The 13438-nt window shown below is 42.1% G+C and overlaps 1 protein-coding gene across 4 annotated transcripts in view; it reads right to left on the minus strand.

Annotated features, from left to right (window-relative positions):
• The window catches only part of LOC149318479 (SH3 and PX domain-containing protein 2A-like), a 335649-nt gene that overhangs the window by 26209 nt on the left and 296002 nt on the right, over positions 1 to 13438 (minus strand). For all 4 annotated transcript variants that reach the window (XM_089509805.1, XM_089509806.1, XM_089509804.1 and 1 more), the window contains one exon: positions 1895 to 2012. In XM_089509805.1, the coding sequence (XP_089365931.1) occupies positions 1895 to 2012 (118 nt within the window). The remainder of the gene's footprint in view (positions 1 to 1894; positions 2013 to 13438) is intronic.

The following is a 13438-nucleotide window of genomic DNA, read 5'->3' on the forward strand; positions in this document are numbered from 1 at the left end:
AATAACAACAGCTATGGATTCTCTCAATTTTTTTTAAATTGCACAGTTTTTTGGGGGAACACCTTAAAATCACACTTAAAGCCCCTCCAAATGTCTGAAAATACATAAAAATCCCAATCCCCTTCCAACTCCTTTCCCCTCTATTTCCCCTCCAAGAAGGCAACAGAAAGTGGCTCAATGTCGCTTCTGGTTGTCATACTGGAGGGAGAAATGGAGGGAAAGAAGATATTTTGGCATGCATACATGTGTGTGTATGTCTATGGGGGAGGGGGAGCACAGCCTTGGAGTGGGATGGGGAATTAGCACCTTACATCTTTTGTAATTTTTGGCCAAATTATCCACTGCTAAAAATGAGAGGCCCTCTTATGTTGGATCTTTCTTCAATGAAAATACCTAAGTCTGGAAGAGGCAAGATATTCTAGTTTCCTACAGGGTTTAACATAAAAGAGAGCCTGCTGGTAACAAGAAAAAACTTTTAAAAACAAAAAGGATGTTTAATAATGATTAGGGGAGTTTGTGATATTGTTCCTCCTGCTGCAAAGTACTTTGCACTCTGCACTGTGCACCCTTGGCTTTGGATTAAAGTCCAGCAGATGATTTAAAAACAGAAGAATCCAGTACTGACATTGGGCCAGGCTTTCTCTGTTCGTCATCTTGGGAATCTACTCCCCACCTCTATCAGCTTTCATTTATTATTGATGGGAGAGTGAATATGGAAGATGTAAACAACAAATGTGTTTATAGAACACACAGAACACTGTGTGGTTCCACTATTCGTCCTGGTGCTTTATAATGGCTAGATTACAAAAGCAAATGGCAAACTACGAAAAAATATCTACGGTATTCTATATGGAAAACAAGTGAGCAAAATGGGCAGTTCATAGGATCCTGGGTAGTATGGGTCATGTAGAAGAGATACCTACAGTGTGTTGGGATTTATAGATTTGCATTCTCCTTAATATTATCTAAACACTGCTTAAAAGGCACCCAGAAAAAAGGATTCAATGGCTTTAAAAATATACTGTCCAACTGCTCTTCCACTTATGATATTTTTGAAAGCGCAAAGACTGCAGTCCTTCACACACCAATCTGTGTATAAGACCACAAAATGCAGTGGCTCTTGCTTCCAAGGAAACGTGTATTGGATTCAGCTGTTAATCAGGCTGCTACAGTTAAAACTGAATGACTTCATATTCCTTATGTTTTTGATTTCTCTCATATCAATTAGCAAGAAGCTGCTATTATGCTGAGCACAGTAAAGACATACTGCTTACGTGGCAATTCCTGGGTCTGTAAAAAGCTGTAAATATATATCCAGCTTACACTTGGTACTAGCCATTTAAGACTACCAAAAGGAGTGATTTTGAAGTGCAGGCTGGATTAGTAATTATGCAAAAATATCATTTGTATTAACAGAATATAGCCCCCTCTTCACCAGAGATTTTTGTTGCTATTGTTATGCAATGTATATTCATGTATTCCCCCCTCCACAAATGCAAGTATTCCCCAACATTATTAAAAACCACACTTGATAACAGTAGTCTGATGTTCTCCTAACAAAGTGTGGAGAGGGTATAAGAACATCCTAGCTACACATCTCATCCACCGAATCCCCTCAAAAACAAAATAAACAAAACAAAAAAACTACATAAGGGCTGCTATGTATCGTTTTCTTTTTCTCAAATCTCACTCAACAGTTTACCCTCTTACCCAAAGTATTTTTATTCATTGGAGCTTGCTATATTAAATACACTTTCAAGCTTTGAGTGGCTTTGCACAGCATTTTTGTATGTATAAAAGAATTTTAAGCATTTTCTTAGATGTTAGCAATATACAAAATGTACAAAATAATGACAGGCATGCCAACCTCAGAATGGTTTCACCAAACCTTTACCTTATGTACCACCATCCTTCCAAGTTCTTTTGAATGACCTCCACTGTGACTCCTTTATCGAACCCAATTTCATCTTTCCCCTGGCTGGTGTATGACTGGATTGTGACATATTTCTCTTCTAGTAAAGAAAAAGAAGGCAACATCAGTTAAACTCAAAACAGGGTCCTGTTGTTCCTCTTCTCTGATTGCTCTTTAAAATGGTTTTGCAGCAATTAAAATGTGGAAGCATTGCAGAGGCGGAGTCTTGCTTGTGACAGGCCCTGTACCTATTAGCTATCATGCTGCAAGCATGCTTGTATCAGCTTCACACCACCGCCCTGCACCTTCCATGCCAACAAATGAGACAGGGTCTCTGGGGAGGGGGCTCCCCTGAATCTTACATATGGTACTGACAAAAATCAAACTAGTGCCAGAGTAGGAAAGCATCACTAGGGGAACTTGCTCCAGCTGGCTCCATTTAGCACACACATGGTTATGTTAAACATTGCATTACTGGAATCTGAATGCTGAAGCTGGAGTGCGACCAACACTCCTCCAGCTCCAAGGAATGGACTGACCTCTCCTCTTCACACCCCTAGAAACAATCTGGCTTTACAGCATCAGGCAGCCAGTATTTGTTTCTTCATGGTTAGATCACATTGTACCTTCCCTAAATCTCAGCTCTCACAGAAGAAAGGCAAAAGCTCAATTTTTTCTAAACTTCATTTAAACCAAAGTTGTTAATTCAGTATTGACATTCTAAATAATCAACTGCAGGTTTTAAATATTTGTACAAGCAAGGAATACAAAAGCATTGTTACTAGCTTTTGCTATGATCTTGACCCAGTATTAACGCTATCCTTGTTATGTGCATTCAAGCTGACCCTGACTTATAGCAACCTAATCACAGGGTTTTATGGATAAGACTTGCTCAGAAGAGGTTTGCCATTGTTGATTTTATGTTTTTAACTGAGGTTTTAATGTGTGGTAATAATATTGTAATGTTTTAATTGTATTTTTTAAACTTTGCTGTGATCCCGCCTCGATCCAATTGGGAGAGGCGGGAAGATATAAATAAACTCTGTTATTATTATTATTATTATTATTATTATTATTATTATTATTATTGTCTTCCTCTAAGGATGGGAGAGTATGATTTACCTGAGATCACTCAGTGTATTCCTAGGGCTGGACAGGGATTTGAACCTTAATTTCCCAGAGTCCTAGCCCACCTCAAACACCGACACAACAGTGGCTGTCAACATTATCATTCGTAACACTATTCTAGGTATCAATATTCATTGTGGTACTTCTCAAAAGCTATGCTTTTCTTTTTGAACATCAGAATTAAAAATGTTCCTGATCACTCAGAAACTCTCCTCCTCACACCAATGGATCATGAAGAGGTCCCAGGTGGTGTGCTTAGGTGTTCGCTCCTCTTTCTGATCCTCACAATCTTGATCAAGAGATTATTCTGAGAGACAACAACAAAACCTTTCCTTCTGGAAGCTGAGGAAAGAAATGGATTTTCCTGTAAATGAAGTATTCATCTTGAGGAAGGCAACATGATCCCACATACCACCTGAACTGATATCAGCTGCATAATTATTGTACAACCACCTTGTTTCACTCCACCCACATCCCTCTGAAAGAAGCTAGAACTGCCTCCTGCCACTGAAACAAAAGCCTGTATCTGTAAAACCTAGCAAGATCTGGAAACTCATCAACAAACTTTAGAATGTTTGCAGTACTTGTCTGTAATCCACAAATCAAGTATTAAGATGTGGACATTACATACACAAACAGATTTTCTGTATCCAGAAGACAAAGATAGCTTCATGCTATATTGTTTTGCACGACAGTGTTCTAGGTGGCATCCATTTTTTTTTGCAGGATATACAGCACTGTAACATCACATTCCCCCCCCCCCCCCCCACACACACACCTCAGGCACTGCTGATTGATCTCTGTGTCCTTCCTTGCCCAGTCTGTCTTGGAAGTTCAAACAGAAGGAACTGTGGAAGAAGCAGTTGCTGCTTTTGCAAGAAATGTCAGCTCTCTCCATGTCAGCTTCTATCAGGCGAAATTAATGCAGAGTGTGTGTGTTTTCTTCAGTGATTGGAACCTCTGTCATCTATGCTTTGGTCCCTGATTTGTCCTCTGCATCTTTATACTCTGGGACATCCTACATTGAACTAATTTTATTTGTGTAGAGCTAGGGACTACACTGCAAACATATGCTAATGGAAACAGTAAGGAATTCCAAAAGGAAATCAGCATGTAGTTTATAAACTACAGCAAAGACTTTGACTGCACTGATTACAAAAAGCTAAAGAACACTCTCAAAGACATGGGAACTACACTTGATAGTTCTAATGAGAAAGCTATACTCAGGACAAGACCACTGTTAGAACAGAATATGGAGAAGCAGAATGGTTCCCAATTAGCAACGAGGTCAGACAAGGTTGCATTTTATTATCCTACTTGTTCAACTTGTTCACACAAAGCATCATATGAAGAAACTTAGATGAAATCATATGAAGAGACATATGATTAGACTTAGAAGAAGGAAGATTGAAGATAGGAGGAAGGAACATCAACAATCTAAGATATCCAGAAGGCACAATTATTACTAATGGAAAACATCATGGACTTGGAACAATTACTGATCAAATTGAGGCTGTTGTACTTTAGTCGCATCATGAGAAGACATGACTCATGAGAAAAGACAATAATCCTGGGGAAGGTTGAGGATAGTAGAAAGAGGAAGACTACACACCACCAGATGGCTAGACTCAACTAGGGAGGTCATGTGAATGTACTGTATCTACAAAACTGAAGCAGAGCACTGTAAGACAGAAAGCCTTGGAGATAGATGTCTCATCCACAGGATCAACATGAGTTGAGGTTGACTCTAGGGCAGCTAACAGCAACAACAACAACACTCTCTTTGTATCCAAAAACAATACCAGTTATTCACAGCTAGGATGAACCAGTAAGGTCCAAAACAGACTGCAGATATAATCAGTTTGAAACTGATTTAACTGCCCTGCCTCAGTGCTAAGGAATTTTGGGAACTGTAGTTTTGTGTGCCTTCTCTTTCTCTAGCAATGAGCCAGGGCAGTTAAAGTGGTCTCAAACTGGATTATTTCTGCAGTGTGTTTTGGAGCCAGGTCTGCTGAAACAGCCAATAATGATTGAGCATACTTGGTGGATATAAAATACCAGTTTTATATTTCTTTTTGGTTGTGAATAAAAAACAACAAAACGTAGCAATGAACAGACATATTGTTCTCTGGCAATCTGAAGGCTTTTACTGGCAAACAATGCAACTAGTCACTCAGAATTCCAAAAATATGCATAGCATGATGATTGTAAACTAAGGGCAGCCCTCCCCAAAGATAAGAGGGTGAGGCATAGCTTCTAATCTCTCTGAAGTCAGTGTAAATTAAAAGGATGTTATAGCTTTTAAATGGAAAGATGGGGGGGGGGGAGGACTTCCTGATATTTGGTGTAGACCAGTGATGGCGAACCCTTATGGGACCAAGTGCCCAAACTCAAAGGTGTTTCAGCACTGGGTGTTCCCCGGTGCCAGGACATCTGGGACTTCCCGTGAGACAGCTAAAGGCTTATGAGGGTGAGGAGAAGAGGAGAAACAGGTGTGCAGCTGTCCCTCCTCTTCCCCCACCCTCCCGTCTCTCTGCGTGCCCTCCAAAATGGCTTTGCATGCCAGAGAAGGCATGTGTGCCATAGGTTTGCCACCACGGGTGTAGACTAATTTCATTTGGCAGGTGAGTTAAGCCTGGTGTCCAGGACATAGCATACAGCTCATGTCCAGACTATCTGAAAGCCCATATCTCCCCATGTGATCCTGCCTAATATTTTAGCCAGCATCAACAGAAGCATAATTTCCAATACAAGGGAAGTAATAGTTCTACTATATTCTGCAATGCGTAGCTGTCATCTAGAATACAGCATTCAGTTCTGGGAGTCTCATTTTAAAGAAGAATATAGACAAGTTGAAGCAGGTTCCGAGAAGGGCAACAGGAATGATAGGAGGTATGGAGGAAAGAAATATGAGGAAAGACTGAAGGATTGGTCAACTTGGTTAAGAGAAAACTAAAGAGTGACATGACTCAACTCTTTAAATACCACAAGGGCTGTCACAGAGAGGAGGGGGCAGGCCTACACACTGCTGTCCCACAGCGTAGGACCAGGTCAACAGAAGAGTAGGTTTTGATTGAACATTAGAAGGAATTGTGAAGTCGAAGGCTTTCATGGCTGGCATCCATAGCTTTTTGTGGGTTTTTTGGGCTGTGTGGCCATGTTCTGGAAGATTTCCTTCCTGATGTTTCACCAGCATCTGTGGCTGGCATCTTCAGAGAATGCTTGCCTGGAAAAAGTGTGTGTGCGTGTGCGTGCATGCGCGCACGCACGCACACGCACACACACTGTGTGAGCCTGGGAATGCAGGAGTGATTTGCATGTGTATTGTCCTGTGCTGATGGCAGGCCTCAGGCTGGGAGGCTAATGCAAAAGAGGATTAGTGTCTGCTAATTGGTGATCATTATCCGCTGGGAAAGCCCCTGACTCTGAGTAGTTTCCCATTTGCATTTGCTGAGTCCTTATTTTGCTATTCTTCAGGACTTGTAGCCAAATTTTGTTCACTTTAAGGGTTTCTTCTTTCCAGTTGAAATTATCCAGATGTTTGTGGATTTCAATGGCTTCCCTGTGCATCCTGACATGGTAGTGGTCGGCATGGTCCAGAATTTCAGTGTTTTCAAACAGTATTTTATGCCCAGGATGGTTTGTGGCATGTTCTGCTACTGCTGAGATTTCTGGATGGCCCAGTCTGCAGTGTCTCCCGTGTTCCTTGATTCTTGTTTGCATACTGCATTTGGTGGTCCCTATGTAGACTTGTCCACAGCTGCATGGTATGCGGTAAACTCCTGCGTCTGTGAGAGGGTCTCTTTGGTCCTTGGCTGAGCGAAGCATTTGCTGGATTTTGGGAAACCACTCAGAGTCGGGGCTTTCCCAGCAGATAATGATCACCAATTAGCAGACACTAATCCTCTTTTGCATTAGCCTCCCAGCCTGAGGCCTGCCATCAGTACAGGACAATATACATGCAAATCACTCCTGCATTCCCAGGCTCACACAGTGTGTGTGTGTGTGTGTGTGTGTGTGTGTGTGTGTATACACACACACACACACTTTTTCCAGGCAAGCATTCTCTGAAGATGCCAGCCACAGATGCTGGCAAAACGTCAGGAAGAAAATCTTCTAGAACATGGCCACATAGCCCAACCCCCCCCCCCCCCCCCACACACACAAAAAAACTATTAGAAGGAATTTCTTGAAGGGAGAGTGGCAATGGAACTAACTATCTAGAGAGATGACAGGGTCTTTTTCTCTTGACATATTCAAAATGAGGCTGAACAGCTACCTGTTGGAAATGCTCTAGCTGGAGTTCTTTCATTGAGTAGGAGGGGAGTTGGACTAAATGGCCTAGGGAGCCCATTCCAGCTCTATAATTCTATGACTCTAGTTCTTTAGTCAGGATGCTAGCAGCAATCTGAACATGCTTCTCTCTGCACAGTTTACAACCAAATGCAGTCTATTTCTGCTGAAAAAAGAAATTAAAAACCAACAAAAACCTTTAAAGTTTTTGTAGACAGGATCACTTTTTGCTCTTTTCTTTCTGAAGATGTTGGCAAATTACCCAGCTGCAAAAGAATCCCAACAGACCCACAGCCGTGCCTCATTAGAACTGCTGCTCTTGGACTCTTATCCCAATTAGGACATGCTGAGCCATCATAAAACAACACATTTTATTATCACACAACAGGGAAGATTATTATTCTTTGGGGGAGGGAGAGATACAGTCGCCATTTGGAACAGAGACTTCAGAACTTCAGTTTTAAATTATAAGATGGCACTTCCTTCTTTTCTATATTCAAAAGTCAAATGGAACTATGGAAAACAAATGCTTGCAATAGGAGAGCATCCCTGGAATTTCTGAAAGCATCATGTTGGCTTAGTGGCAGGCTGCATGGCGTACATCTCTGTCCTGCTACACTTTCTTCCTGGCTCCCAGTATAGCAATAGCAATAGCAAGTACATTTCTATACCGCTTATTAGTCCACTTAAGCACTCCCTAAGCAGTTTACAAATTGTAAGCTAATTGCCCCCAACAATCTGGGTACTCTGCTGCCTGAACTAATTAGTGTTGTCTCCTGCCTCAACCTGCCTAATACTAGGGCTGATCCTGAGCAGCATCCTAATCAAACTAAATTTGAAAAAAGATTTTTGGCAGACAATAAACAGTCCAGTACTCTCCAGATGTTTTGGAGATCACCTCTCATCAGATCAAATCATTGGCCATATTGGTTCAGACCAATGGGAGTCATAGTCCATAAAATCCAGAGATTACTAGGTTACCTATCTTTGCTTTAAGGAAAAAAACATGAATATTAAAAAAGGAAGAAGCCACAGCTTGGAAAAATTATGTTTTATGGATTACAACTTCCAGAATTCCCCATATTCTGGGAGCATGATTTATGGTTATATTGGGTGAGTGGTATAGTTCCAAAAGTAATTATTCTAAGGTCTGCATAAATCAAATTTAGGTTGGTAACATAAACATATCCTTTAGAAAGGGTCCTATATATATTAAATATAGTACACAACAATGAGGTAGCTGGAATTTGAAATGGAACTGGGGAGGCACTATCCTTTACCATCATTCAAACTGTGGCAGCAACTGTATCAGTGTACTGGTACTTGCCCATTCCTTTCTAAGCCACAACTATAACAGTCTGCTGAAACTGGATCAGGGCCCTCACTTATGTTGTTGAGATAATGAAGACTTAGGAAGTCTGCTAATGCAGTTAAAGCAGCCTCAGAACCAGATGTTAACAGATTCATTTGGTGGGCTCTGAGCTGTTAAGAGTTGTGGATAGATAAGGAAGCTAAGCAGGGGACTCATTAATGCCCCCATATTGCTTTGGGGCAAAAACATTAAACTACTGTACTAGACAAAAGTTCTCAAGGACATTTTCACACGGCTTTAGACCAATGAGCCAAGCATAGGAGACTAAGTGACTTTGGAAACCTTGTTTCAGAAACACACTGTTAAAGTATCCCACTGTGACCATTATAGTGAGACAACAAACTAAAGTTTAAACCTACACATTTTTTTGATTTAGGAATTGCAGAGGGGTGACATCAAAAGTTCTGCTGTGTGTGTTTTGCATGTCAGTCTCTGTATTTTTTAAAAAAGAATTTCCTGGTAAACTTTTCTAAGACAATAGTATCTAATTATATCAAGGCAATGCAACATACACAATTCAACATTCATGCAATAAATATAATGAACATACAAAACCAAGCAATAACAACATCAAAAACAAACTTTACAGCAGCTTTGGAAAAAACGATTCCCAGTCTGGGGTCCCCAGATATCATAGGACTAGAACTCTGAAAGTCCCTGACTGCTGGACATGCTGGCTTCTGGGAATAGACACCAGGGGATCCAAGGTTAGAAATGATTGTGCCAGAGTATTAATGTCTTACAATTTCTGCCCTTGCAGTATCTGAACCAGAAGGTCTGTATTTCTTTCTCCCAGACAATGCAAAATGATCCATGAATTAGGAGGTTACACATCTCAATATGTGGATGGAGATAAGAAACAAGTTTTATTTCCACAGCTACTGTCCATGAACAACTTATTTTGAGGCTGTATGATATAGCTTCTAGTTTTTTGCTAATTTAAAATATACATTTCCCCCCCCCCTTTTTTTTTTTACTTTACTCTCCCTTGGTGCCAATGAGTATAGTAGAGCTATAAATTAGTTCCTTTAGGACTGATTTATATATATAATTTGCCAAAACATCAAAAAGTAAAAGGCATAATCAAAGAAAGTAATTTTAAGTCAAAATCTTAATAACTTTAAGATTTAAGCAGACCAAATGATGGGTCCATTACACTTCACGAATGGGACAAGAACGGGATAAATGCATGGTGTGTGATAATCTTTTCCCCCCGATCGTGCGAATAGGACGGGAGCAATCCTCTTTGCTCCCATCCTTATCCTCTGTGTGATAATCTCTGTGTTAGTCACACTGAAGACTTTTCGTTGTATAGCCCCTATGTTAGATACTATGTAGCATCTACTTTGATTCCCAATCCTCTTCTTCTGGAACAAACTGAAGAATAAGTGTCAGGAACTTCCTGCCATTACTATAGGTAGTCTTATACTCATCTTTGTATCACTATGTCTTTTACCCAGTTTCTATTGTCCAACATATGTAATGAAAACACACATGGCTGACCTAAGCTAAAATGAGACTTTGGTACTGATATAAAAAGCTGGCTCTTGAAGCAATCCCTATTTTCGCAAAAGAATTCAATAGTTCAAATAAGGCTCAGGCTCTAAGCCAAATTTGTAAATGCCAAGTGACAGAAGTTTGCCCATCACTGACTCTACTTTCCAAAGAGTCATTTCTTTTGGCAGAAAGCCACCAAAAATGGAATAGAGGTTTTGCTGAAACATTTTCCTTGTTCACTTGCAAGGAAAAGAAGAAGGTAGAAAAGAACTAAAGGATAAAAAGACAACATGCTTGTAGGAAAGCATTACAGAAGTTTAAATCCCTGCAGATATTAGAACCCCTATCATGGACTGGTTTAGCTGTTCTATTTTTAAGCCTTCTGTTCTGCAACAGGAAGCTATCATTAAAATTTCCCTTTGCAGAGTGCTTTCACAGCAAAATATTGTAAGATTTCCCAAATTATACTCATTTAGTTTCCTTACAGTGGTGGAAAAGAGGAGACCACAAACACACACACAAATGAGGTTTATAATTCAGCCTGGCACTCTTTAGTATGGGTCTGCTTACAGCACTGAAGCCATTTGGGACCATCTTTGACTGAGGCTAACCATAGAAAAAAATTATAATATTGAATATATTCAAGTCGGCATTTATGGGAAAAGGCAATGACACATTATCATTCAGAAGAATGACTAGTGTTGCATTTAACTAACCAAGGAATGTTATAAAGAGATCTGAGTGAGACAGTGCAACATTCAGTACATCTAGTTTATAGAAAAATCTAACACAGACAATTGTGATTTCAAATGCTTTCATGGCTGGCTTACATAGTCTTTTGTGGGTTTTTCAGGCTACGAGTCCGTGTTCTATAAGAGTTTATTCCTGACGTTTCCCAGCAGTCAATGGATCATTAATTAGACAGACATCCTGAGGCCTTGCCATTCAACAACAGAACAATACACAGATAAACATGGAAATCACTTTCTCTCAACCAACAGTATATATACCCCACTCTCTTCCATGCCAAAATTCTCTGAAGATGCCAGGCACAGTTGCTGGTGAAATGGCAGAAATAAACTCTTCTAGAGCAAGGCCTCATAGCCTGAAAAACCCACAAAAGACAATTGTGATTGTTAGCTATTCTACGTTTTGTAAGTTTTAATACTGCTCATTGATTGTAAGATACTTTGGATTCTTCTTAGATGACAAATATTTTAGAAATAAATATCTAGTGAACTGTGTGCCATCAATAACCATTGGCCTAGCCAGCTCAGGCAATGGTGAAGAATGACAGAAGTTGCAATCCAACATCTAAAGGCCACATTTCTCTAAAGAGAAACTAGAGAAAAAAAGAGAATCAAGTCATGCCAGACAAATCTAATCTCCTATTAAAATGTGGCAACTTTGTTTCTGTTAAAAAGACCCTATGTAGTTAGTGTAAACCAGGGGTAGACAACCTTTTTGAGCCGGGGGCCGGGTTGCTGTCCCTCCGACAACTGGGGGGCCGAAGCCGGGGGGTGGAGCTTCCACCCTCCAGGGGCAGAGCCGCGTGCCGGGGTGGAGCTTCCACCCTCCGGGGGCCAGGCCTCCTCCTCTTTGCCAGCCCCTGACGGGGCCCCAGGCCCTGTCAGAGGCCAGGAAAGAGCCAGCGGGGGCCGCCAGTGCTGGAGGCCTCCCCCTCTTTGCCGGCCCCTTACGGGGCCCCAGGCCCCGTTGGAGGCCGGCAAAAAAGCCGGCAGGGTCCGGCAGTGCTGGAGGCCTCCCCCTCTTTGCTGGCCCCTGACAGGGCCCCAGGCCCTGTCAGAGGCCAGCAAAAGAGCCGGCAGGGGCCGCCAGCACTGGAGGCCTCTTCCTGTTTGCCGGCCCTTTTGCCGTTGCTGGGGCCCTCCAAGAGGGCTCCAACGGTGGCAACGGGCCTCTTGGAGGGTCCCCGCGATGGCATCGGGCCTCCCAGAGGCCCGCTGGCGACGTCAGAGCCCTCCTGGAGGGCCCAAGCGACGGCCACTGGTCTCCCAGAGGCCCGCTGCTGCCGTCAGAGCCCTCCTGCAGTGCCCCAGCGACGGCATCGGGCCTTCCAGAGGCCTGCTGCCGCTGTCGGAGCCCTCTTTCTGTGGTCGCACGAGACTTCGCCTCTGGGCTCCGCCATTTTTCACCCAAAATGACGGGGAAGGTCGTGCAAGACTTCGCCGCCATTTTGGGCAAAAAAATGGCAGCACCTAGAGCAGCGAAAAGCCGCAATCGGTGGTGGTGGCGGCGGCAGCTGCAGCATCCAGGGGCCGGACCAAAGGCCTCCGCAGGCTGCATCCGGCCCGTGGGCCGGAGGTTGCCGACCCCTGGTGTAAACCATGTGAATACACTACACTGTACAAATCGCATACTTCCATACACTGTTTTGAGAAATGCAGGATTACTAATCTCTTCAGGCACTAGAGCTGGCCATATTACTAGGCAGACTGAGACAATTGTCTGGGATATCCCATCTGGAATGTGGCTCCTGACATAAGAGCATGACATGAAAAGGCAGTGACGTACTAGCTATTTCATTCATTTGTGTTGTAATTTTACTGCTAAAGATGCAAAGTGTTAAGGTGAAGGCTTTCATGGTTGGTATCCATAGTTTTTTGTGGGTTTTTCAGGCTATGTCGCCATGTTCTAGAAGAGTTTATTCCGGATTTTTTGCCAGCATCTGTGGCTGGCATCTTCAGAGAATGCATTCTCTGAAGATGCCAGCCACAGATGCTGGCAAAACATCAGGAATAAACTCTTCTAGAACATGGCCACATAGCCTGAAAAACCCACAAAAAACTATGCAAAATGTTATTTGAGAGATTCCCTACCTACTGTGCCAAAATAACTTGTGTAGGTTTGGGTATTATGCCCTTTCACGAGTGAAGCAGAGTTATTCTTCTGCTTCTGACAGCCAAATGTTTTGGCTAGGGAAAAATTGAAGAAGCTTGTTCTTCTTTCTTTTAGCTGCAGATTTGAGAGCTGGTGCACACACACACATACACACACACCTCCCAGATGGAGCATTTTAAAATGGGTTCTACTTGGCAGCTGTTTTACCTGTGCAGACTCACTCCACAGAAAGAGACTCTGGGCCTGTTTACACATTCAAACTGGCTGGCATAAAACAACAACAACAATACCTATCAGCACAGTACAGAATACAGTATTATGTTGCTTGAGGCAGAACTGGAATTTGCAATTTCCTGGCTCTGTGTCCTAATCAC

This window comes from Sceloporus occidentalis, unplaced genomic scaffold (genome assembly GCF_023333645.1).
Source record: "Sceloporus occidentalis isolate IW3139 unplaced genomic scaffold, rSceOcc1.0.p SCAF_2, whole genome shotgun sequence".
Classification (NCBI taxonomy): domain Eukaryota; kingdom Metazoa; phylum Chordata; class Lepidosauria; order Squamata; family Phrynosomatidae; genus Sceloporus; species Sceloporus occidentalis.